We start from the raw sequence: 25,084 nt of genomic DNA, 5'->3' as shown, positions 1-25,084 counted from the left end.
ACATGCCTAAGGACAACAGTAAAGAATTCACCTGCTACTTGTTTCCTTAATAACATTCTCTGAAACTATTAATCTAACCACTAGTGCTTCCCAAACACATTTAAAGTTTAATTCCTGCCAATCCGATCATCTCATGACTGATGCATCACTCAGGATGATTTTATCAGATGGCATTTTCTTAGGATTTTTTGAGATTTCTAGGTCAAATGATCATGATAGCTGAGTGACACACAAAGGCCAGAAAGTGAGATCCGTTTCCATGCATTTAACTCACTTTACTGCCAAGCTTCAGAACATTATCTAAAGATTTACCCAGGGCTTTTTTTCCTAGTTTTATTTGTTCAGAAACATCAAACAAGACAATGCACTACAGACACAGATAAATTATGCTGACAGTTCACATCCCTCTCCATTAAAAAATAATGCATGAACAACCTGCCATAGTGGGTGAGAGGAAAGGCCCAACTGGTCAAGAATGTCACAAACAGCAAAAAAATGACAGATGGGGAAGTAGGAGTTAGACATATGCCCAGTAATTTCCCCAGAAAGCTATCTCAGAGTCTGACAGTCAAGGTCTTCCTGAACCACTGTCTGTAAGAGCTACCTGCCACCTACCCCTTGCAATTCGTTTAACTCCATTTTGAAATCATTCTCTTTTTGAACCTTCTCCACAGCAATTTGTGGCAACCACTTCACACAACAGTTGTGTCGCTTTTAGAATTAGAGAACTGCTAAATAATTTCTAATTGAGAACCATACCGATTTTTTTATTTTGTAAGTCTTTACCATATTCTCCCTCAAGGATTTTTTGGTTTACTTTTAAGTTAACAGTCCCTACAGATAACAAGAGTATTCCTCTTGACACTTTACTACTCTTTCCTTTTTACTTACACTATGTCCTTTCTAATACCAGGCAAACAGAACCCCACACAAAACTCAAAATTCAGATGCACAGGAAATTTACTCAGTGTCATGTTCTGTGTTCTTCTCTACTTCTTCTCTAGTAATACTTGACATTTCATCTACCCTTTTCACTATTGCAGAGTACTGTGAATGACATTTTCAGAGAACCAGTGACCACCCCAAAGCCTCCTTCTAGAATAGAAATACTTCATTTGTAGCCTATCACTACATGCATGCAGACAGGATTAGCCTTCTAAATCTGTCCCTCATTCATTACTGTACAATGAATGTCAGCAGCTATTTTTGTTTTGTCTGCTATACTCTGCACCTAGTTTAGTTAACCTGAAAATAATAATAATAATAATAATAATAAACCAAGCAACCCACCAATGACAACTGCCTCACAGCTTCCCCTCTCCCTCCTCCCCCCACCCCCAAACATTCACAAATACAACCTTCTGGGAATCCAGCCCCAGTTGAAGGGACCTGTTTTAATCAACTGAAAAAACTACAAAACATTATTTCCCTTTATCTTACGGCACCATTAATTTTAACAGCCTTCAATTCAAGAAACAATATTTTCAAAGACTTCCATAATTATAATGACCTTCTGATGACCACATGTTCCCATGCAGATTTTTATCTACATGTTCCCTGGTTTCAAAGAGTCTGGAGAATCTGCAAGTCTGTGTTTTCCTTTTACAAAGACAAGCTGACTTCCCTTCAATATATCTGTTAATCCATCTACTTCTTCGTTCTTTTTTAATAACAAAGAACTTTCTCAAAGTTTATACAATAAGGAAATCAGATCTGCTCAGCTGCAGTCTTGAGAGAGTACAGCTTAGCTCCTTCTAAAAAGGGCATCATATTTGCTTTTTAAAAATTTTTATTCTAGGAATACCCAGACAGTTTAAACTAAAAGGTCACACGCAACACGACAGTTCAGCCATATTAAACACAAGTTCCTTAAGAAATCCTGAATAAATGTCATCTGCTATTGATCACCTGTGCCTCTTAACACAATAATTTAAATTCTTTTCTATTGGCACCTGAATCTTCTTAATACAGTAAAATGAGTCCTAGAACTACTCCAAGCTCAAAGGTTGCACAGCCCTAGCTGTTTGGGTTTTTTTTGCATGGAGATAGGCATCCACCGTATAGCTCCAGATAAGCATGGAGCACCAGTCTCAGGTCTGTACTATCACCGTCTTCATCAGCAGTATTTCACAGTCAATTTGCATAACACTTGATTTAATGTCTAACTACTGAAATGCTGCTCTGCCATGAGGCTTCATGTGCTCAAATTCTAAAAAGCTGTACACAGAATTTTTCCCCCCATGGTGTCCATCTTTTAAAAAGAGTATGAAAACCTATAGAGATAAAATAAAAACTAAAAGCAGCAGTAAAGGGTTGTAATAAGCTTTTAAAAACTAGCTTCAAGTCCAACTTCTGTTCCCTGACTTGGAGTACAGATGCCTTTTTGTAGCTTTCTACTTTCAAAAATCTATCCCTATCTATTTATAGTCTATTTATAGACAAAAAAATCTCCTCCTTTTCCTTTGGATGAACTAAGCAGCAGTTTTTAAATTTTGCATTTTAAAGCAGGTCTTCCTGAGCACAATCTACAGACAGAATCCAGAGTTCCCTCTCTTTACTTCTCCAAAGGGAAAGCTGACACCATTCTCACCTGCTACATCACACTGTGCAGACACGGTTAGTTACCTAAGAAAAACAAATTCAGTTTACTTACTACGTTAGATTTGCTCTAAAGGACAACCATACACCTGAAGCACAAGCAATCTTTGCTTTCTACTCCACTATGAAAACCAAACACTATTACCTGGGAGGCACATAATACAAGTTGCTCAACTAATTTCTATAGGCACCAGTCTTAGAGAAATAATTTTAAATAAGCAAGCATACATACTGTGAGGCAGCACTGATAAAGAGAATAAAGGAGGAGAGTCTAGAAGACTCATTCAAAACATTCCCACTGTGTGGCAGTTTCCAGTAAATACCACACAAAGCAGTGGGAAGATACTGAATAATTCCATGGTCGAAGAAAAATCCTGTACTATACCTGCATCCCATAAAATATCTTAAATCCTTTTAAAAGGCTGCCACAACTACACAGACAGTTGTCTCCAATAACAGTAATACTAACTTCCACATAGTTAAAAAACAAAAGGTAACTTAAAAAAAAAATACTCTTAAGCTGACTACAAGGTCATGAGAAAAAAATTAAATATCATTTCTATTTTACCAGTGTCCTAGTAAAATTTAAGCTATGTGTCCTGACCCTTTCTTCTTTCCTATTAAAAAAATATGGATCTGGTGATCTGGATTTATTTAAATCATTGCATAGACGTTGTATCATTTCACAAAAGAGACTATTGCAAGGGACTAGAATATGCATTTCAAACAGTTTAATGGAGCAAAAGACTGAAAATTCACGAATGCCAAGATCAGCTTACAAGAGAGACAAAATGAGTCATAAATATCTGTTATTTGTCTGGAGAACATGCCAGCTCAACTAATCCTAATGGGCAGCTAAACACACACACACAGAAAGAAAAACAGAAAAAAGAAAAAAAGAAAGAGCAGCAAAGGCACAACAGAAACAAGCTGTAGAGCAAACATGATGTATTAGAGAAGTGTATTACAGGCAGCGAGATGAAATTCAATACTGACAACCAAAGTCACATGGAATAGCGATAAACAGCACAGAGACACCCTGAGGAATATCAAACTGGAAAACAACTCTAGAAGTGCTTTGGTTGGTGGAAAAGATTTTTTTTAAATTATAAAAGATAAACTCAGAAAGGAATCCTTCACTGACTGCAGTCCTTCAAAGTGCCCTTCTCACACTGAGCCTTGTGGATGCACACAAAAACCTGGTATAAGGGAGGGAACCGTAAACCTTTCAAATGCCACTCACAGAACTCTACAAGTTTGGGGATTCCTGACTGTTTCGTATGGAATAAGGTCACCATACTAGTCATGATAAGACCTGAAAAACAGGCAACAAAAAAGGACCACAGTCCACTGAAACAAGTGCCTCCTCCTACCCCACCTCCTCATTGTAAAACATGTGACAGTTTTTCTTAAATGCATGTCAGTGTGGAACAGGTGGCTTCTACCCACCAGAAGACCATCCACCTCGGTCAAGTGGAGCTGCTTCCTGCATTTGTAAACCATGATGAGGGTACAGAGAACATACACGGCTCAGGAGGGTCAAAGGAAGCCATATTGGGCATATTGCCTTGGAGTCCAAGCAGTTCCTGAAAGAAACTCCAGCTAGTAGCAAGGTGACTGCTGCAAGTAGCCAGTGATGATCCCAATTATACAAAAGCACTGTTGCTAATGCTACTTTGGGCAACATCAAAAAACGCAGGTCCTCAAAAGGTATATTCGGGATTCAGGGAAGACTTGCTAGATGGTGGTGGTATTAACAAAAAGTCAGGTCTTAGTCCTGAATTTGGCCTCAGTATTACAGTTTCCTGCCCTTCCTTGACAGATGGCACAAGGTTATCAGCCTTTGCTGTAAAAAAAGAATGCTCCTACATGTTTTGTAAGGAATCAAACGGGGGGACTGAGAGTGCTGGCTTAACATGAACATGACATCTGACAGAGTGGTTATGTCCTTCTCAAAGGCTGATGCATTTGATACTGTTGTTGTTGCCTATGTCCTTGAAGCCATCACTGCAACCACAGCGCCCTTTAAGGCTCATGCCTGTCAGAATTCCGTAACAGCACCTGGTTAGCAAAGCATCTGTTGCAGAAAGAGTTCCAACTGATCAGAAGGGTTTCTCTCACCTAACTGGAGAAACCTTTAAGCATTCCTCAAATCATATACAGAAGTATGGAATCTTCACTTGAATTATATTCTAATTTGAGATTACAAACAGCATTAAAGGAAGTATCCTTCCTCAAGGGAAGAAAGCATCACTGGGACCCTTCTGTTACAGAGCCATTACACGATAAGGAAGTGTGAATGATGTGGTTATATTAATAAATAAGGATGAGGCACTTCAACTGCACATGAGATACATCACATGAAGAGGCGGATGTTTTCCTGACATTTTCCTTTTTGATGGATCTGTCAAAGTAATACAAGAAATTAACCATACTGGAAATGCTTCACAATATGCTTGTGCTTGAAGTTCAGCAACAGTAGCGTGTCAAGCACTAGTCTGAACTCACTCCCAGGGACAGCAGTGAAAAAGACATGTTCCTCACTCAGAACTCTCTAATGGCAAAAGTTGCGTGCATAGCCCATACAGGGAGGCTTAGTCAAAAAGAGTTTATAAAAGGTGTCTTTGCAAGGCATGAAGAGATCTACAGATAGGCACCTCTGGTACTTTACAACAGCACTGTTCTGCATGCTTTCCGTGCACTGAAATACCTGGAAAGCTGACTCAGTATCAAGGGGCACACAATACACAGTGCTATGCTGGTCTCAAAATGTACCAGTAGAATACAGAAAACTGGTCTCAAGAGATAGCAGAATCATATATACGAAACAGGAGTCACTGCTTATTATTTGACAATAAAAATCACACTATAAAACACAGATGAGGATCAGGAAGGAATAGAGAAATACGAATTAAGTATCTGGGACTAGGACTTTACTAAACAGCAAGTAGTCTACACAGTGTAGGAACACTTCTGAGAACTAGGGAAAAAAAAAAAATCATATTCCGACGAAGATAAAACGATTCAAACATTCTTACAGAAAACTGAATTATAGAAAATGCTTTTCAGGGAGAGAATGAAAAAAAAAAAAAATCCCACCAAACCAACAGCACTCAAGAGGCTCCTGCTCCACTGAAAATTTTAGTAAATAATTACTATTCACAAAGACAAATTCAAGTACCTCCTCTGTTTCGGAGTACAGGAGAAAGCACCGGCCCCAGCAGAGGTTCTACAAAAAAGAATCAAATTCTTCCAAATGAAACTGCATAGCTCATGGGCACATAGAGATTTCAATTTGTCTTGTCTAACAAGACAACCATTCCTCTCGAGTTACTATAAAGCCCAGAAAGACTCTGGACATGAAGTTTAGCATGACTTTGAGCTGGGTATAAACTAAAAGTCTCTTAGGTTGCACAACACATTATACCATGTCAGCTCTCAAACAAGCAGATCATTATAAAAGATGGTCATGTTTTCTAAAAATCATCTAAGATGTTTCTGTTGCATTAGCTCCTTCAAACTAAAAGAAACATCCTGCACATCCCTGATCGTAATTGAGAGTGCTCTTGATGTTGTAGACCAAAACAGAAGAACAGGAAGAAGATGGTATTCACTTCAGATCCAGTGGTTCTGTCAGACAGTCATTTACTTAGTAACTGTATTAACTGAAACATATACAGCAGCTTTGGCAGCAAAACAGAAATGCTATACCACAACAGCTATGCTAGAGAGCTGTTCAGCAAGCTGACAGCTGGTGAAAGGCAGGCTGGCCTGTATTTGACTTTTCAAAATGCTTTGTCAATCAATACAAGCCTCAACTGAGAGGGCAACCATCACAATATAAAATAAACTAACAAAATGATATAAAAGACCTGAAGAGTCCTACCTCTTTCACGCACTCAGTCATGCACTCAGCTTCATGCAGTAAGACCCTGCTAAATCCACCTGAGCTATTAGTCGAAGATAATGGATTAAGAGGAGATCTAGTGCCTGCCTTGCCTAAAGGTCCTTGGGCACAGTGTAGACAGAAAGCCTCTGCAGTAGCAGTAGTACTCCATAAGCTAAACACTCTGTGTCCCCTTCTCCTCTGCTTACCAGATTTCTGGCTCATTCTAGAAAAAAGTAATTTTCTTGAGATATAATGGAACAGAGATACAAAGAAATTCTGTTATCAACTCTGAGAGAAATGGAACAACAGCTTTGAGAAAACAGGTGAAAGTGGAACCTAAAACTCTGGCAGTAAGCAGTGCCTGCAGGTAGCCAAAGCACTGGTTCAGTTCTTATCATCACTGCCATGTTGCAAGATATGAACTGAAGGAACACATTGCACATACCAATATTACAGTCACCTACATGGGTCTGGGCAGGAAGCAGCACACCCCCATTACTCCATGGGCCTACTGGTTGACTCCATAAGGCTATGGAGGGAACCAGCATGATGCTAACACAATCTACATGATATTACATAATTCATGATCTACATTCTTACTTGCTGTTCATTCTAATATGCTTTTAAAACTGCATCTCTTTTTGAAATGTCAAGCAAACTCCACATTATTGAGACGTTTCTATCCCTGCTGTACAGTTTGAAAGTGTTTGCAAAATCAACCAAGGGTTTCAGAGACAGTCCTTTAATGCTGGAGTTTAAACTGTTTAGAATTTTCTGGGGTTTAGTCTATTGATTAGAACACATGTATTAACGCATTCCTCTTACAGAATAATTCATACCATTTTTATCTCTGCTATAATGTCCTCTAATGGCAGAAGAAAATTTGCAAGATAAATTAATCCTGTTACAAATGTGCACTATAACATAGCTAAAAAGCAAGAAGAAGGAAACATCACAACAGAACTCATGTCATCCAACACAAATAATACTTAAAGTTGATTTCTCACATATTCACCACAATATCAGCAGGAACAACTTTCAGGCAATATATACTTTAAATTAAAACTCACTGAAAAGTCTGCATTAAAAATCTAACAATGGCAACAGTTCTATGTATTCACATAAATTTCCACTACAGTTACTCCGGTGAATCCTTTCTTCTTTATCACCGCTTTAAAAATAAAATGAACTTCAATAATAAAAATAATATTATAATAATAAAAATAAATAAAAATTGTATTTCATAAAACCAATCCTGTGAAAAAAAAACCCTGCACGTTATGCAACGGCTGGCATAATGAAGTCCCAGTTTCACTAGTAAACTTGAGGGGATGCTAAAACAGTCACACACCCACACTACAGTTTAATGTTGTTCATAAAACATATCACCACTGTGACACATCCCGACATGCTCAAGATATTTAGTCATTAAGACTGCTATCAAATTCTCTGAACTTTTAGTTGCAGCATCTTCCTGCTGCAAGTTCCAGATTTAATTCCATATCTTAATATTAAAAGGCCCTCAACCCCCCCTTTTTTTTTTTACCTTTCATCTTCTGATTAAACCTCCACATACATCAGGACTACTTTATCTTCTCTAATCTCACATATTTCTAACATGATGTTATGATCTGAATGTCTAAAAAAATATATTAATAATTAAATATATCAAAATTATAGCAGATACGGTAAATATTGCTGTAAGGAATCATTTTTTTCAATCCCTGACCTGTAAGAAGTACCATTTAAAAGGTATTAGGGTAGAGACCTGAGGTTTTTTAAATTATTAATTTTTAAACGCACCCTACAACAACTCTATGTTGCCTGATTACACACACCATTTCATACATGTTATAACTATGCTCATAATATTTCACTGAATTTGAAAGGAATATTCTATGAATAATGACATACAGTAAAAATTTTATCAAGATCTTAAAATGAAGACAAAGACAAGAAATGACTGGGCTCAGACAGCCCACAGAAGCAGTTGATAAGCTCTGAAATGTAAAGTCAAGTTTTTTGAAATGGGTAAGTGGAATTAGGAGGGGGTTTCTGTTCCCCAACCCTCTCTTTTTTTCTCCTCTGTTACCTTAAAAAAAAAAAAAAATCAATTAGCACAGCATATTCAACAACCTAAACAATTTTTCAGTATCAAAGGCCAGAAGCATATTATGTCATATGCTAAGAATAGCCTAACAGCATTGCAGGTTAATGCCATGTGAATTTCAAACAAATCAGAGTTTCTGCAGTTGTAGCACAACATGGGTCAAACATTACTGACAGTTAAAATGCATTCTGAGACACAATAGCTGTATTTACCGTCAGGAATAGGTACTTCTCAGAGCTCTGGAAAGACTTTGGAGAAAGACATGTCCTAGATAAAGTTACTGTTGTTGATGCAATACACATTAGGGGATGCAACTAGAAAACTCAAAAAAGGCCTCAAATGCCCAAACACGTTAATCAGCTTCCTTGGATTTATAAAGGAGACTGATGTGGTTAGCAGGGTAGGGGTTCACCGCTGTAAATGGAAGAGGTATTAAGCCAGTAGGAATTACTGCTGCTCTACAGATAGACTGCAATGTCCAACCACTGAGCTCCTTGTTAGTACAGTAATGCAAGGTCTACAAATCACTACAACCACTAAAGGCTGTATGCAAAGCACCCTCAAAACTGTGGCTAAGGTACAAGCAGAGAGTCGGATGACCACTATACTGTCTTCATTTGTATCTGTTCACACCATCTGTTTCCACTGCTCCTTTTTCCTATGAGAGATGGGGGATTTGAATCTTCTAATACCATTTAAAAGGAAGTAAGGAACCCTTAATGCTTGAAAATGGATTGCCAGTCTTCAGGGTGCTGCGGCTTTTTACAGTAGCTTTTCACTCCTGACTAGTCCTCCATGCCACAATGCATTTGTGCAAACATGCATTCTTTTGGGCATATACCTAGCAATAACTACAGCAAAAAGCAGTGCTACTGTATCCATCACCACCAATTTCTTTGCTTCTACTCAAAGAATACCCTACTCCAAAATCCAAAGTCCCTTCTTTAGCAGAAGTCCTCTTACTGCCTTGCTGGGGAGGTGGTGACCTTTTGCAAGCCCCAGAGGAGGAGAGGGGCATGCTGCCCAACCTCCAGTAGTAGTTTCCCTTTCACTAGTAATGGAAGGTACTAAGCAAGTATCACCATTTCACACCATCTCATCCCATCCCATCCAAGAAAGCCAAGCAAATGAAGGGACAGCTGAAAATGGGCATTGTGCAGCAGATGCACAAGGAAAGCTTGACACCAGTATTTTAAAACCATCAGTCTGATTTTGTGTATGTTAAAAATCATGATGTCACAACAGTAAGAGTATAAAGGCCAGCTCCACAAGTAGAAGCTCAACAGACAAGGTTAGACGAGTATATCACATCTAATTATTTATTTGCACTCTGCAAATATGATTACATTCAAGTATCTTAAATGAATAAAAGTCATCAAGAATTTTCAGAATAATACATCACAGAATAAAAACTGAAGACAACTGAAAAACAAAACTGCATCACAATGAGAACTCTCCAAATGTCTTTTTTCCTCCCTGAGGCTAGAACAGCTGCAACGGGTGGATAAGGGATGAGTACAGTACAGCACAGCATCTTTCCAGAGGAAGAGGCTGCAACAAGCTCTTACGTTTTCAGTGCATCACTTCTTAATATGCTCATTAAGGTGTTTTGTTTTTTTTTTCACAACCACTTCAAAACATTTTAAGGTTTTTTTTCCTTCCTTCCTTCTGGCCATGAACATGTATAAGCAAGCAGTTCTTTTTAACAGAAGAATTGTCAGACTTCTGAAAAAATCTGGCAGGCTTTCACTGAGGTAAGCTACCTTTTTCATAGCAGAAAAATAGGAACAAACGCTGGGATATTCACAGAATGACAGCTTTGGTTTGAAGGGATCTCAGGATCTTTATCTGGTTCAGCCCACACTCAAAGCAGAAGTGATTCAGTATTTTATTTATTAGCAAGTTTATAGCCCTGACTAACCAGACCAACTGCAAGTTTCAGGCATTCTAACATTACTTGTTCATGCATTAAATAAGAGCAACCATAATATTAATTCAAAAGACTAATACTGTATATTTTGGCTTTAAGCCCCCCCTCCCCCCCCCGAAAAAACAAACAAACAAACAAAAAAATCAGTTCTTAAAAGCTATTATGTCTACCTAATGATTCACTTAAGAGTTGTATAATGACCCATTACAGAAACTACAGGAGCCCTCTTAGACCTTCATGCTTCACATATGTTTGCAACAAAAAAGTGAAAATCCCCCTCTAAGGTCTCCTATTCATTGTTTACTCTAAATTCACAAGCAGAAAACAGGTAACAATAACCAGACTTCAGAAGAAATTCCAGTTTATCACCTTTGAAACGATTACCAACAAATACAAATTATCTTAATGGTACTGCTGTGTCTGAGGGCAACAAATCTTTCTTTTTTTTATTTTATTTTTTTTTTTTACAAGTTTTGCAGTACTTCAGGTTATATGACATCTTGACTAAAGCTGAATTTAGCTTGACAGTAAGTAAAACAAATCTAATCTCACATTTTCAAACAATGCTGACATCTCGGCATTGTTCCATAGATTCTTATCATATTATCAAAAGAGATACTAATTTGCTAGTGTCAGTAAGTTTAAACTTCTCTCAGTATCAACCTTAAGAACTCACCCCAAACCCACACACATAAAATATGGCTTGCCTCTTTTTACATGACTTTCAATGATAATTAATAAAAAAATCACTTAGACAGTGAAGCTGAAAAAATGTTGTTTTCTGCATTACTAAATGTATATTCTGTAAGGAAGGCATTCTGTCATCTTACTTAAGGTTTATTAGCAGCCCAAAAAAACCCAGAAAAATGACACAGACTAGAATTTCATGTGCTGTGTATAATTAAGACTTTCAATTATTTAATCCTTTAAATGAAATTCCTGAATCAGGAAATATGTAGTCTTTATTTGACTTGTCATCTTACTGCTGCCATGGAATTGTTATTTCTTAAGTACATTACTCCCCTCCAGAGCTAGGCAGGAGAATGCAAACTGCATTTTTCAGTATTTAACTATTTCATTATAATATCTCATATTTAAACTCACTGGAGGCTCATCACTTGGTAAAATAACTTAAACAAAAATCAGACCTTATCTAGTGTTTCCATTTTCATGCTTTAATGTTAAAAATTGTACAGAGCTCTGCAAAATAGGACAATGAAAGCAGACAGAAAACAGCATTCATAAATCAAGAGATTAAATGACAGCATGCATATTTAAATAATTGCTATTTCTAACTAGCAAGTAACCAGAAAACATGCAGACACAATAATTTCAACAAGTGGCATATTACCTGGGTGGAGCTGGCAGCAACAGAAATGCAGTCAATGAACCCATGTCTCCGAGTGAAAAATGCAACTATCTGCTGCCAACGGGAAGGCTCATTCCGTAACTCATCTGTTGAGCCTTTCTTTGCCCACTGCTTGTGCTTTGGGCCTACAGAACTGTGGCTTGAGCTAGTGTTGCCTCGATTGGCCCGAGAATAGAGGAGTGTGTTATTTCCGAAAATGTAATTCATCTCTGCAGCTCTGCAGGTGGTTGCCAGGCAGTCTTACTTCCCTACCAGCTGCTGAGTGGTGAATGAGCAGGGGAAAAAAAATGCAGATAGAATTACAGCAGCATCATTTACAAACCGGGAAAACAAAATTCTTGATAGCTGATGCTATTTTTCTTCCAAGCCTTTCCACCCCCTACATCCCTTCTCTACCTGCGATTACAATGACTAACACAATCTCAAGCAATTAAAAAAAAAAAAAACATAAAAAGGCAAGCAAACGTTTTGCTTATTTTTCCTCTTTCAGAACCCACAGGATTGAAAGCTTGTTTTCTCTTCCAGCTGACAACAGATATTTCAAGAGAATCTAGGTAGCAGGTACAGTACAATGTTACCAATTCACAGCTATGAGGATGGTGGTGGATGATAAGAGCTACTGGGTGGAGAAAGCATAGATCAAAAATAACCAAGTTTCAATCACTGCCTGTAGTAAGATCCAATAGCATCTTTTCACTTCCTTGCTTGCATAAATTATAAACCTGAACCGAACAAAATAGGGAGCATGCAGCGGAACTGCACTTCTTCCCTGATTTTGTCTTTCTGAAAACGTTCCACAGTGCAAAAAGAAATTAACACCATGTTCAGAAAAGAATACTGAAGAAACCAGCAAACAGTTCTTTCATATTTTTTCCCCCTTCTTTATTGCATAAAACAACTATAGGGGGAAAAAAATAAAGAAAATAGTAATTTTGCGTTGCGTATCAGTGGATGTCGAATGGGGTTATTTCAGTATGTTTTGCCCTGTTTTTTTAATCATTAAGATAAAGGATATTAAGGTTAAACACTAAGTCCAACACTCTCGTTCTTATTCTATGATTAATGTGTCATGATCATAACACCCGTTTCTAAAATTCTGCCTACTGTAAGCATAATATGAAAGCAATAAATGAATATATTTGTGATCCAGCATCATCTCTCAGGAGAATTGGTTAAAAAAAAAAAGAATTCTTATTATGCACTAATGACTTTTCAGTAACAATTACTTTCCATTGCAAATCACAAGAACATTAGAGAGTGGATTTTCTCTGCTCTCTTCACAGTAAAAAAAAAAGAATTCACACAGTAAGTATCTAAAAGATTAGATGCAATTCAAGTCACCCTACAGAACTCACCAGACATATTTTTATAGTCAACTATTAAATAAAAATAAAACAACACACCTCCTCCAGCTCTCAGCAATGAGATTACTCAGGAAATAGGCTAAATGGCAAAGCTTTCAGTACAAACTTGCCTTCTGAAATCCAGTGCCAAGTTATCAGAACTTTTTGTGGTATGTTCCTGTATAAAATGCTCTAACAGTCACAATCGTAACACCAGGGCAAACATTTCCAAAGAGAAGAAAACTCTCCATTTGACAAACAAAAGTAGAGAAATTCCTCACAATGCCTCAATTTATCATGATTCTACAAACCCACTGACTCATAATGTACATGTTAGTGGGGATTACCAAAACCCCCAATATACTTTTTTTTTGGTGCAATATACTCTTTTACTTAACAAATTCTTACTGACAGCTATCCTATTCTCTGTGACAAATTCTTCCTGACAGCTTACATTACAAACAGAAATAATAAGTACATTAATTTAAAGCTGTGGTAATAAGATCAATGCCCTATTTACTTCTAGTCACTAGTACAGCTCAATAACATAATATATACAAATATTCTGAGTACATCTTTCAGGTACTTTATTAATATCCATAAAAAATACAATGACTTATCAGTGTAAATCATATGAAACCTGGTCTGACTTGTTCAGTGTCTTCAAAGCTTTGTTCATAAGATAGATAATGGAGGTAGAGCAATGCCTGAGACATAACAGATTCAATGATCCTTTTAAATGGACAAGCTTTTTATAATGTGAATTCTTTTCACAGGAAGACTGCAGCCCTACCCAAGCCCTACCTTTTCCAGACCCACAGAAAATACTTAGTCTGAAAAATGCCTATGAGCTTCTTACTGGAGATATTTCTTAATCCCTAGCTATGACTAAAGATATTTGAAACACACTGCAAGTTACATGCTTCAAATTCTGAATCCTTTTATAAAGAGTTAAAGTGAAAGTATTTTTCACGTTTTTCTTCATATTGCCTTAAATGTTGACACTGATGGGCATTTTTAAAAGATCAGAAAGCACAAGAGTATTAGTATAGCTTTCAAAAAAATGTTAAGGTGTTTTTAAGAAATCATTTATATATCTATATTTAGCTCTCCCTACAGGCTCCAAACTGAGTCACATGGTAGAGTATTGTTTAAAATTCTGAAAGGGAACACCACAATACATGGACAAGCAATGCACCAAGTGCCTATTTTTCTTGCTGCTTTATCAGTCTGCCTAAGATGAGACAGGGTTGCTGGGGTTTAATACAGTTTCTTTCAAGGTTGATTCCTACCCAGCCAATGATTAACTGTGGCAACACTGAAAAAGAGACTCCAGAAACCAGCACTTCAGGGAAGGCTCATATGGGGAAAGAGAAAAAAAAAAAAAAATCCTAAAAGCAAAGCTATGATGATTTAATTTCAAGGGAGACAGAAATCCAGAAAAGTATTTCAGGAGAAGGTTATGCAATCTCACTGGTGATAAAAGACAGCAATCTGTGTCACCTACACTCCATATGGATGGTAACGATACTGAGCAAGATTCGCTGATGCCTAAGAAGATAAAAGTTGCAGTTATTTGTAGAAGGAGCCTGTACTGTCGTAATGAGACACATACTGATTTTTATGAGCTACAAAGCAACCGGAAGATAACGGCAAGGCATAATTCTAGAGATGGTGAAACATGAGGATAACACAGAGGAGTCCAGACTAGAAGACTGGTCACTTGTACAGCTGAAAAAAGGATGGGTGGGAGTAAAAACAAAGGCTTGTTTCAGTCAAAGAGCATTTCAACCGTGGGTCAAACACCTACAAGTAGAAATCAGAGAAAGCACTATTTGGGCAGAAAAATAAGTAGCCAGAGAAAGGAGACAATCTAGGAATCATCAGCACAGAAGTGGTAGCTGAAATTTCATCTGTGAATGATTGACTCCAGAGCCAGAAGGTAGAAGAGGGAAGCTCACCAGGGAATCTCAGGAAGTCCTGAAGAGAGGTGAGAGCTTCTGTCATCCCTTTTTCCATATTCTGGATATTGAACTGATGGGGCTAAAATTTAAACAAGCAATCCCCACACACACACACACCCCTCAAAAAAAAAAACAAAAACCACACAAAAAAAAAACACTAACAAAAAAGCTGTATATGCAAACAGCAGTTATCTCAATTACCCTTTTTAAACAAAAGCAACAAAAGCCCTGAAGCATTTGAAAAGTATATTATGCCAGTTTTACTGCCATCCTGCTAAACAGAATGTTGGCTAAAATAAGCACAGACCCTAAAGGAATCAAGTGATACACTTAAGAAGGAAAAATCAAGAACCACGTAAAACAATGGTAGGGACTTACTTTATTTTCAGTATCACTTAGGTTTTTATTGGAAAAAATAGAGACAAAAGGAATGTGCGGAACTCTATTTAAATACCCAAATATAGATTATGCAACTTTTAACTCTCCAGGCAGGGAAACAAAACCACATCACTGAAAATACAGACATAAATTAATGTTTACTTTTTACAATTTTCAGAATTCTATATGTAATGAAATTTTACTGGCAAAACAAATTTAAATCTCATTAACAAGCATACACAATATTCTAAGCCAAAGCCTAAAAGTACACTGCTCAAAACGGATACTGTGGAAAAAGAAACAGTTAACCCTTTCTGCTAACATACATTAGAAAGCTCAACTTAGCTTTTAGTTGAGAAATGGGACTGAAAGGATAACGCTTGATCAAGTATAATTTACATACGAAAAACTAAATCTTTTACTGCTGAAAGTATTTTATAAGTAAACACCCCAGCATGATTATTTTATAATGACACATTTTGGTATAAATATTGAGTATCAGAGATTATTACATTATTACTCATACTACACCTCAGACAACCTACCAATCTGTACAGACTGAACTGCCTAAGCCTTCTGTACCCTGTTCATGAATATCCTGCTCATCTTTCTGGCACGCCAGACTGATAAAAAACATTCTGTGTTTAATGCAAGTTTCTGTTTCTTTAAGCTTTCATTAGTCATCAGAATGAGCCCAAGAGCACTAAGGGCTCAGGAGAAATCTGAGGCAAAAAGAGTATAACCTGTTATTAAAATTACTTGATGGTGATTACTGTATCTTAGGTTGTTCTAATGTTCGGATTAATCCATGGTCCATCTGTTAGAGCTTTTCTTTCTTGCTTCTGTTGGCAAGTATTTGTGGAGCAAATCCACAGAGAGAAAAGGCAGATTTGGTCAACTGCTTCTTACTACAAGACACAAACCGACACTTTTGCACATATTTGTATATTCTTCAATTACAGGAAGCTTGTAAGTAGTATCCTATCAAGAACTTGGGCTGGGCATTTTAATTAAATATTGTAGAGAACCTCCTCTCAAGAGTGACCACCAAAGTAATATGATAGTCTAAAAATGAGCATTTGTGAGGGGACGTTCAAGTCTCCCTATAATTTCCTGTATTCTAGGTTTGTTCCGAATTCCAGAAGTATTGTTTTCCTGCTCAAGATATCAAAAAGCTTTAGAAAGGTCTCAATTTAGAAAAAAGGTAACAGCAACTTTCTCACGGTCATAACTAATCTTGACAATTACATGTCAACTTATCTTTAATTTCTAACTGAAAACAGCATCTTCATCTTCAGGGTGATTTCACCTTGCTGATCAGGCAAGAGCAGGATTTAGGAAACCATACAGGCAAGAAAACACACTAGAGGAAACAGGAAGTTACAATTACTTGAACTGGTGGCTAACCTGGAATGTGCATAGTTCGAATTGTAACAATAATTTTTTCTGAGAGCAGAAAAACTCTCTTAATGTACAGAGAAATCTATTTTAACAGAAGCTCAACAATCTCTGAAAGACTTTTGAGCAAGCACTTGAGGATATGGGTGGAACTGGAAGGAAGACACACCAGATGATAAAGAGAATGGAACCTACCATGTTTATCAGTACAAGGTTCAGGTTCACAGGGAAAGGAAGTTGTTCTGCATTAAAAGCAGCATGTGTGTATATTCACACTTATATAAGCAGTTGTTTCCCATACAGATTAATGGGAAAGAATTAAATAAAAGTGGTTACTTCCAGTTGAAGAAAAAGGGCAGAAGAGACAAGCAGTGGATGCTGCAATACCTTTACTGGTATAGCCACAAACCGAAACACTATCAGCAGCTAAAAGATTATTCTGAAGTCAGATACTGACAGTAGATCACTGTGTTTAGGGGCTATAAGACAACTGTCACTTGCTAATTTATGTTTCTAAATAGAATTATATCTTTCTGAAATAACAATTCCCTCGTAATTTTCATAATTTTACTGGCTCAACTTTACTGACAAGTAGTTACATCCCTATCTTCTGACTTAGTTTTTCCACAAACTGAGGACTGAAACAGATTCACCTTTCATGGCATAGTAGCTGCTGTCTGCTCTGACTACTTATTCCTCTTCTATGAACCATTTCTAGATTGACTGGCTGTCTTCATCAAGATAAGGAACAGTGCAGTTTCTAGAGTGATAAAATAATGCAGTTTCATTCCCATTTGCTTCTGCAGATATTTCTTGTATTGCATTTGGCTTTTTGACTGTAACTTGAGTACTGACATAATTATTCCATTAATCTGTTTTAACCCTGAGCTCTCATTCCACTGAGATAATGCGATGAGAATACAGGTTCTTCCAAGATCCCTCTGGTAACCTCAATCCATCATGATTACTCATCTTCTTTCTTATCCTTTACTTTCCTTTTGTTGTTGGTTTGTTGCTTTGGGGATTTGGCTGTTGTTGCTATTGTTTGGGTTTTGTTTGTTGGTTTTTTTTTACAATTAAATACTAAGATATTTTATTTTTTCTTACTCTGTGACAGCTTAGATTTCTCTGTAAGCTTTTCTGAAGAATTCTATTGTGTGGACCTAAAAAACCCTATAAACCTACATCAAGATGACCTTTATGTACATGCTCCAAGTGATTTGTGCAGCAGAACTTCCCTTGACAATGCTTTCACTGCTTTCTCATCTGTAATTTCTTCACATAATCACTGATTCTGCCCTTCAATAAAGCTTTACCATGTTTTGCCAGTAGATAAATGAGCACAAGTTCTCATTTCTCCTCTCCATTCTGGATGCTATTTTAAGAACAAGTACCACCTTACCATATTTCATTCCTGTGATACCAGTCATTTTATGTAGACTGTTACACAGCGCTGCAGCACTAACAGATAAGCAGTTTCATACTAGAGTTAATTTAAAGCCATTAAGCTTAAATACCATCAGGTCCTGGAAATAATTTTCCAAAGATGTCTAAACATGTGAAAAAAAGCAAACACACACTAAGTGGGCACAAGACATTTATTTCATAGAGTAAAACTACAGTGCATGTAGTAAACCACACTGCTGTACTAGGATTACAAAGCCTGTCATGTAGATGGCTTGGGTACTGCTGATACGTATTATTAGAAACCTTTTTGAAACGGTGTGTGCATTACACTAAGTAGGGGTATCTGGCACAGAAACAGGGGACGTGACTTCTAAGCAAGAGGAAAGGTAAGGCTGAAGAGCATACTTCTTACACCCAGCAAGGACATAATCACAGCACTATCTCAAATGAAATGCCCAGCTAACCTACTGCCTGTCTCAGTAGCTAATACTGTAAGCATAGAGTAATCCTTCCCTTCCCACTACACCACCCCAAGCTCCAACAGTTCAGACACTGATACAGCCGTAGAACTGTTTACCGCTTTCTCTGTAATGCAAACTGAGCCCAAGTAAGTTTAATACACGGCTAGGTATACACAAATAAAGCAGAGAGGCACTGACAAAAGGCAAAGCTACTGGTTCAAAGGTATTCAACACATTATGAGATTAGCTTTGCACACGAGTACCAGATGCTTCACTTGGGCAAAAAGATACTTGTTAAAATTTGAGGCAAAAAACTTATGTCTTTTTTCAATGGGGAACAGTACTTCACCTTAGTTTGAAATACTTCATTGTTCAAATGTAGAAAACCAGTAACTAATTTGCATTTAATGTCACAATATTATGAAGTCATAGTTTTATTCACTGTTTATATAACCACAAGAGACTCCACTGATGTGCTTGAAATGGGCAAGCAGCATTAATCCACATGCCTAAAACAATTCTTACAAAGATCTCTGGTATAGGAAGTAGGGATTGTTTACTGCATTATCTGAAGCTCAGGCACTCTAGTGGAGTATCACAGCACTCAGCTGGAATGACAGGTCTTTGTATAAGATCAAACAGGCAGCCAGTATTGAAAATGGTCAATCACTGCACTGCCCAATCTCCTCGTTATTGTCTTTTCCCAGCCTCACTTGTACTGAGATCATTATTTCTGTGAGCACACAACAACAGTAAAGTAGCCAACTATGTTGCTTGAAATACATACAGAGTCCAGAATTACATAACCAGAAGTTCAAGATTAACACTTTCCCACCCCAAACCTATTTCTCACAATTCCTGGATTGTCTTGCTACTTCATCGACGACTGCACAAAGCTATTGTGACAATGCCAAATATTCAACCAGTAGAATACCTTTAGTTCTTTATGGCTGTGCTACATTAGTCAGTAATTAAAATTTTACTACATAGCATGAATAAGCAATTTTAGATACCTTACTAGACTAAGAAAGCTAGTAGTGTTCCAACTAAAACATTTATGCCAGCTGTCAATGTGTGCTATATGTGTAAGGAACAAACCAAGTGCAAGCATTTTTCTCACACCCTTTGGTGTTACGGTGAAAACCTCCGGAGAGAGATCAGCAAAAAAATACTTGGTTAAAAAAGAACTGAAGAGATCTTCCTGAATCAGAAAGTCCAGCTTCCTGTTACTGCAGGCAGCCATAGCATAGTACCATTTATAAATTTAGCAAATAGTTGAAAAATTCTCTAAAACCAACCTTGTACAAATTGGGGAATGAGAATTGGGGATATAATGGAACTGCAGTGAATACTGTAATATTATGAATATATTACAGCCCAGGATCAAGATGAATATTTATCACACTACTCATGGTGTACCTTCCCAGTACAAGATATATTTAGTAGTTTACAAATAACTGCATGTTTTCTTTGAAGTTGCTGTACTGACACCCCAGATACCAACAGAATACACAAACTTAATAATAACATAAATAACAACCCAATCAGGGCTTACACTTAAATACTGAATTGCCACATTACATCGTAAATGTAGACCTATAAATAAAATACTTTCCCTTTCATGCAGTTTTTTTAAAACAAATACTGAGATTTAAGATAGGGGTTTTTTTAAAATCTATCTTAAATAGATCTTAAGAGTAATAATTCTTACTATTACATCATGACCCACTGTTTTAAAGCCTTGTAATAATCTATTACTCAAAGTTTTTTTTCCTTGACAGAAAACTCCAACTTCTACTTCACAATTTAAAAACTTGCTTGGCAGTGTATCACACCTATGTCAGATTTCACTTCCTTGAAGATATCTAACAAAAACAAATGTTAAAGTAAAAAATGTCAATCTGAAGATCTGAGAGAAAACGAATTCAGTTTTAAAATTGAAATAAATCCTGTTGTAGTATCACCATCTAGTGGTCAATCTTGGCAGCAATGTATAGCTTCAATTACATCAAAAATTCACAAAATCACAGAGAATTCAACTTGATCCCTTTTTTTTTCCTGGAATTTGGAAACCTCAAACTGAAGAAATAGTATTAAAAACAAAAAAAACAAACAAAAAAAAACACAACAAAACAAGACCCAAAACAAAAAACCCACAGAAACAACAACAACAAAAAAACCCTCCCCTAAAAACCCAAACAAACAACAACAAAAAAATCCGAAGAATTCTTCCAAATATTTTGTTTGGGACAGGATTTGTGAAGGATTTGAAGTGACCCATTTTCACTGTTACAGAAATACAGTTCCACTTCACACAGTATTAAATGGGGAACAGAGGACACAACCTCCTGGGTCAAATGTACTTCTTTGGGGCTCGAGATACATGAAGTACGAACTGACAAAACTCCACCGTAACAAAATAAAAGCTGTAAGCCCTGCCTCATGTTTAACTTTTAAATCAGTACAGCTAGCACCCATTATTTCATGGTAATTGCAAGCATGCAGTATCTTAACCTGAATCTGAGGTAGCCCACCCCTCTGTCAAGAAGGTAAACCACCTTGAGTTACTACAGTACTCAAAGTGGGATATTCGATAAATATTAGTCATATGCTCATCCTCTAAAAATTTGGGATACACATTTCTCTTTCTGGTCACTGCAAGCTGCTCTTTGATAATGATCCCCCTATCCAAGCAAGTCCTAAAGGTTGCTTTAAGCCCTAGAAAATTTGAAAACCTCTCAAGAACAAAATGTGAATTACTTAAACCATTTCCCTTCTTCACTACATTCTATTCGTGTTCTGTATTACTGCTCTATACTGCAGAGGGCTTGCTATAAAAGAAGGTATTCCTCAAAATCTGATTCTACTGCCCTCTGCAGCATTTCTTAAAAAGCAGTATATGATCATAAAACTACAATTTGTTCTCCAAATTAAAATTTCAAATGTATTTAACATCAATATTTTTTAGAAAAATCTTCTCATTATCTCATGGGTGTAATAAACATAACATCCTCTATCAACATTTGGTTTCCTTGAGCAAATATACTATTGAATAAAGCTAATCAAGATCTTGTGTATTAGCCAAGACCTGATCCCTACAAAGCACACCAAGCCAACCTACCAAATGAATTACACAAATTAATTACAGAACTGTTGTTACTAAACTCATCTTCACCATGAGCGATGCCAAAACTGTGAAAACCTTGCAGATCATCAAGCCAAAAGAAGAGGACCAGCTAAGCTAATGAATACAACAGCAACCTTGGGATTTTTTCTGACATACTCAAGACTTTACAGCCTTTATTTCAATAACTTCAGCAAACCATTTGCTAACCAAAAAGAAATTTTTTGAGCAAAAAAGGCATTTTACTCTAAAAAGGTCCCATGAAGAATCCCAGGGCCTATGAAACTATGGATGCACTCCTCACTCCAAATACCCAACTTCGTATCAGAATTCAAAGTTCCACAAAAAGCTGGCGAACAACTGGAACCTGGAGAACCCACCCCAGTTTTCAGATGAACAAAGCTCTGGGAAATTTTAGTTCTACCAGATTGCTTTCAAGTTAATAAAATAAAAATAATAAAAAGAGAAGTCACCTGAAAATAATCAGATGTATGGTATAAACGGTAGTAATAGTTGCACAGTGGTATTTCTCATACACACATTCTTTCCTATCCAGCGGTATTTCCCAGCACTTATACATTTCAGAAAGATAATAGTAATCCTCCTCAGAGACCTCAGATACACAGTATTTTGAAAAGACCTCACCATACTTTGTAATTATATTTACACACTGCTTAACATTATTTCCACAACAGCTTAAATGAGAGGTGGTTTCTTACTTCTAGAACAGTGCAGCAGAGTTGTGTATTTAACATACCCCAAGAAAATTAAAAAAAAACCGCTTAGATCACATCTGAGCAGAGTAAGGCAGAGTACAGTCATCCATGCTGATTTCTGTAAAACTGTTCTGGGTTTTACATCAGTGTCTTTACAGAAAGTTACTACAGCTAGAGAAAGCTCAACTAGAACAGGCAATTCAGGGTTCCATGTAACACTCTAAACACAAACCTCACTTATTTTGGAGACCCCTGGTAGGATCTCCGTAAGCTACAGATCATTCACACCGCAGACAGTAAGCAATTAAGTCATCTGCCATGGAATATTAATACTGCCTATATCAAATCCTTACTTTTGTACTTCTGTAGTTGTCTGTTCGCAAAAATAATCTGAAGTCAAACACAGGAACTATTCTGAGTAGTTTGGTTTCCCTGAGATCTAGTCAGCCAGAAGGAAATCAAGGTAACTATAGCCCTTTAAACATGATTAAAAGTACAACTTTTTTGTACAAGTATAAAGAAGTAATACCTTGTCAGTTCCAAGAAACTGATTTTCAGTCTCAGAAGCCCATTCTAGAGTTTTATTTTTTATTTCTCTGAGTTTCTAGACTGTGAAGCGTGTTATATGTGATCAGTTATTATGGACAGTTTGCCTCTTTGCCCTTTTGATCTCTTTATGCTTTCTGAAATGCAAGACTATCTGTGCTATGAATTAGGAAGAGCTTGTGAATAAACAGAGCTGACCTTAAGCCACCAGAGGCAGAGTTGTGTTTTTTTTTATTTCTAATAGCTGCACACAAAATGTGTTGTATTACTTTCTGAGTATCAATAAATTCAGGAAACTAGACACAAAAAAGTGTGCTGTGTGTCTACTTTAATAGGTAACAGAAGATTGAGATCCCAGCTGTTCTCAAAATCAAAGGTTTGCCTTATTCTTAGAAGAATTCTCAGAATTCTACACAGAATTCTAAGAATTCTCATTCTTAGAAGGCTCTTCAGAGATTAACAGAGCTCACTTCAAAAGGATTTTTCATTAGGGCTTAAACAATTCAGCTATTTTAGCTCCTAAAGACTACAGAAACACAAAGAGTTCATTATGGAGTTAAAAGTAAAAATAAGTAACTGCTCATTACCAATATATACATTTTTAAAATCTTGGAAAAGCTGGATCACAGCTGCTAAACACACTCACCCACTACTGGTGGTTCCTTTATAGAATCCTTACAAGTGAATTACAGAGCTGATACATTCAGCAGACTTCACAACAAAAAAATAAATACATCTGGAATGTAACTAGGCTCAAAATGACATTTTCTTAAATTATAGTGGCACCTGTTACAGTACACTGCCAATTTCAGTCACAAAGGATTCTACCACACCCCCAAAATTTGTAAGAATAAAAACACCAAGCTATAAGCTTAGTACAGTGTAAACCCATCTCATCATTCTAAAGCCCAAATGCTCATTGGTATCAAACCATTTCCCCACTTTTTCTTGAAAAAAAGCCATAAAGACTCAGAGGTGTTACACAAAACAGTATTTAGTCTGGCACACTAAAATATTATGCTATTCAGAAAGTGATTAAGCTCCATTTCACTACTAAGCCAGTAAATAAAACTGCCTCCAACAACCCCCTCCAAAATCTCACACGCAATTTGTTCTTTTTAAATTTGCCTTGAAGTTACAAGAGCTGTCTTAAGTATATATGCTGAAAATCTCCAGAGATATGTATTATCCTTGGCTTCGTACATTTTCCACTCAGGTCCTCAATTAAAATGCTTACAAGAAGAAAACTCAGAACTGATTCTATAGGATCCTGACAGAAAACCCAAAACATAACTTACATCAGTAACTGTACTGTCCCTCAAAACTACATCCAAGACCTTAAGTTACCTACATTGTCATCTGGGCATTTTACTATCAGTCATGTTTAGTCAGGACATGTACTACTAAGTCAACGCTTTAATTGTCTACACAGTGCATTTTACAGAAGAGCAGTTCCGCAAGAGAAGCGGGTGTGTATCTCATGCATGTTTTTCCCTACAAAAGTATATTCCTGGAGAGTGAAAGAAAAGAGTTCACCCTTAAACTTTAAAAATGCCTACCTTTACTGGTGAAATATGAGAATGGGAAACAAACCCATGGACATTCTCAATCTGTGACAGATTCTTCTCTGATACGTGAACCAGCTCTGGACCCGTCACCTCATTGGTAATGTGTGGAGAGCTGTGCTCCTGTGGAGGTGTATCTTCATCCTGGTAGCGGTATTTCTGAGGAAAAAAAGGATAAAAAAAAGATCAGTCCACCACAGAAACGTGAAAAAATTATCCAGAAAACCTAGGTCAGAAATAAGGGTTTTTTTTACTGCTTAGAAGTGTAATTAGTATTTTCAGTGTA

At 36.9% G+C, this 25,084-nt stretch overlaps 1 protein-coding gene across 29 annotated transcripts in view; it reads right to left on the bottom strand.

The window, feature by feature from the left end:
* DLG1 (discs large MAGUK scaffold protein 1) overlaps positions 1-25,084 on the bottom strand; it is a 164,229-nt gene that overhangs the window by 78,897 nt on the left and 60,248 nt on the right. For 23 of the 29 annotated variants that reach the window (XR_009743243.1, XM_061452840.1, XM_061452844.1 and 20 more), the window contains one exon: positions 24,793-24,957. Coding sequence is in view for 28 of the 29 variants with exons in the window: in XM_061452840.1 (XP_061308824.1) it covers positions 24,793-24,957 (165 nt within the window). In the remaining variant the exon portion in view is untranslated. Of the gene's footprint in view, positions 1-11,878; positions 13,050-24,792; positions 24,958-25,084 lie in introns of those variants that run through there. The other 6 variants (XM_061452862.1, XM_061452869.1, XM_061452864.1 and 3 more) reach the window with 4 other exon arrangements.

The sequence above is a fragment of the Pezoporus flaviventris genome, unplaced genomic scaffold (assembly GCF_033815535.1).
Source record: "Pezoporus flaviventris isolate CSIRO_AGI_PZ_B2104156 unplaced genomic scaffold, CSIRO_AGI_Pfla_v1 ptg000013l, whole genome shotgun sequence".
Classification (NCBI taxonomy): Eukaryota; Metazoa; Chordata; class Aves; order Psittaciformes; family Psittacidae; genus Pezoporus; species Pezoporus flaviventris.
This window is presented reverse-complemented; position numbering and strand designations above follow the sequence as displayed.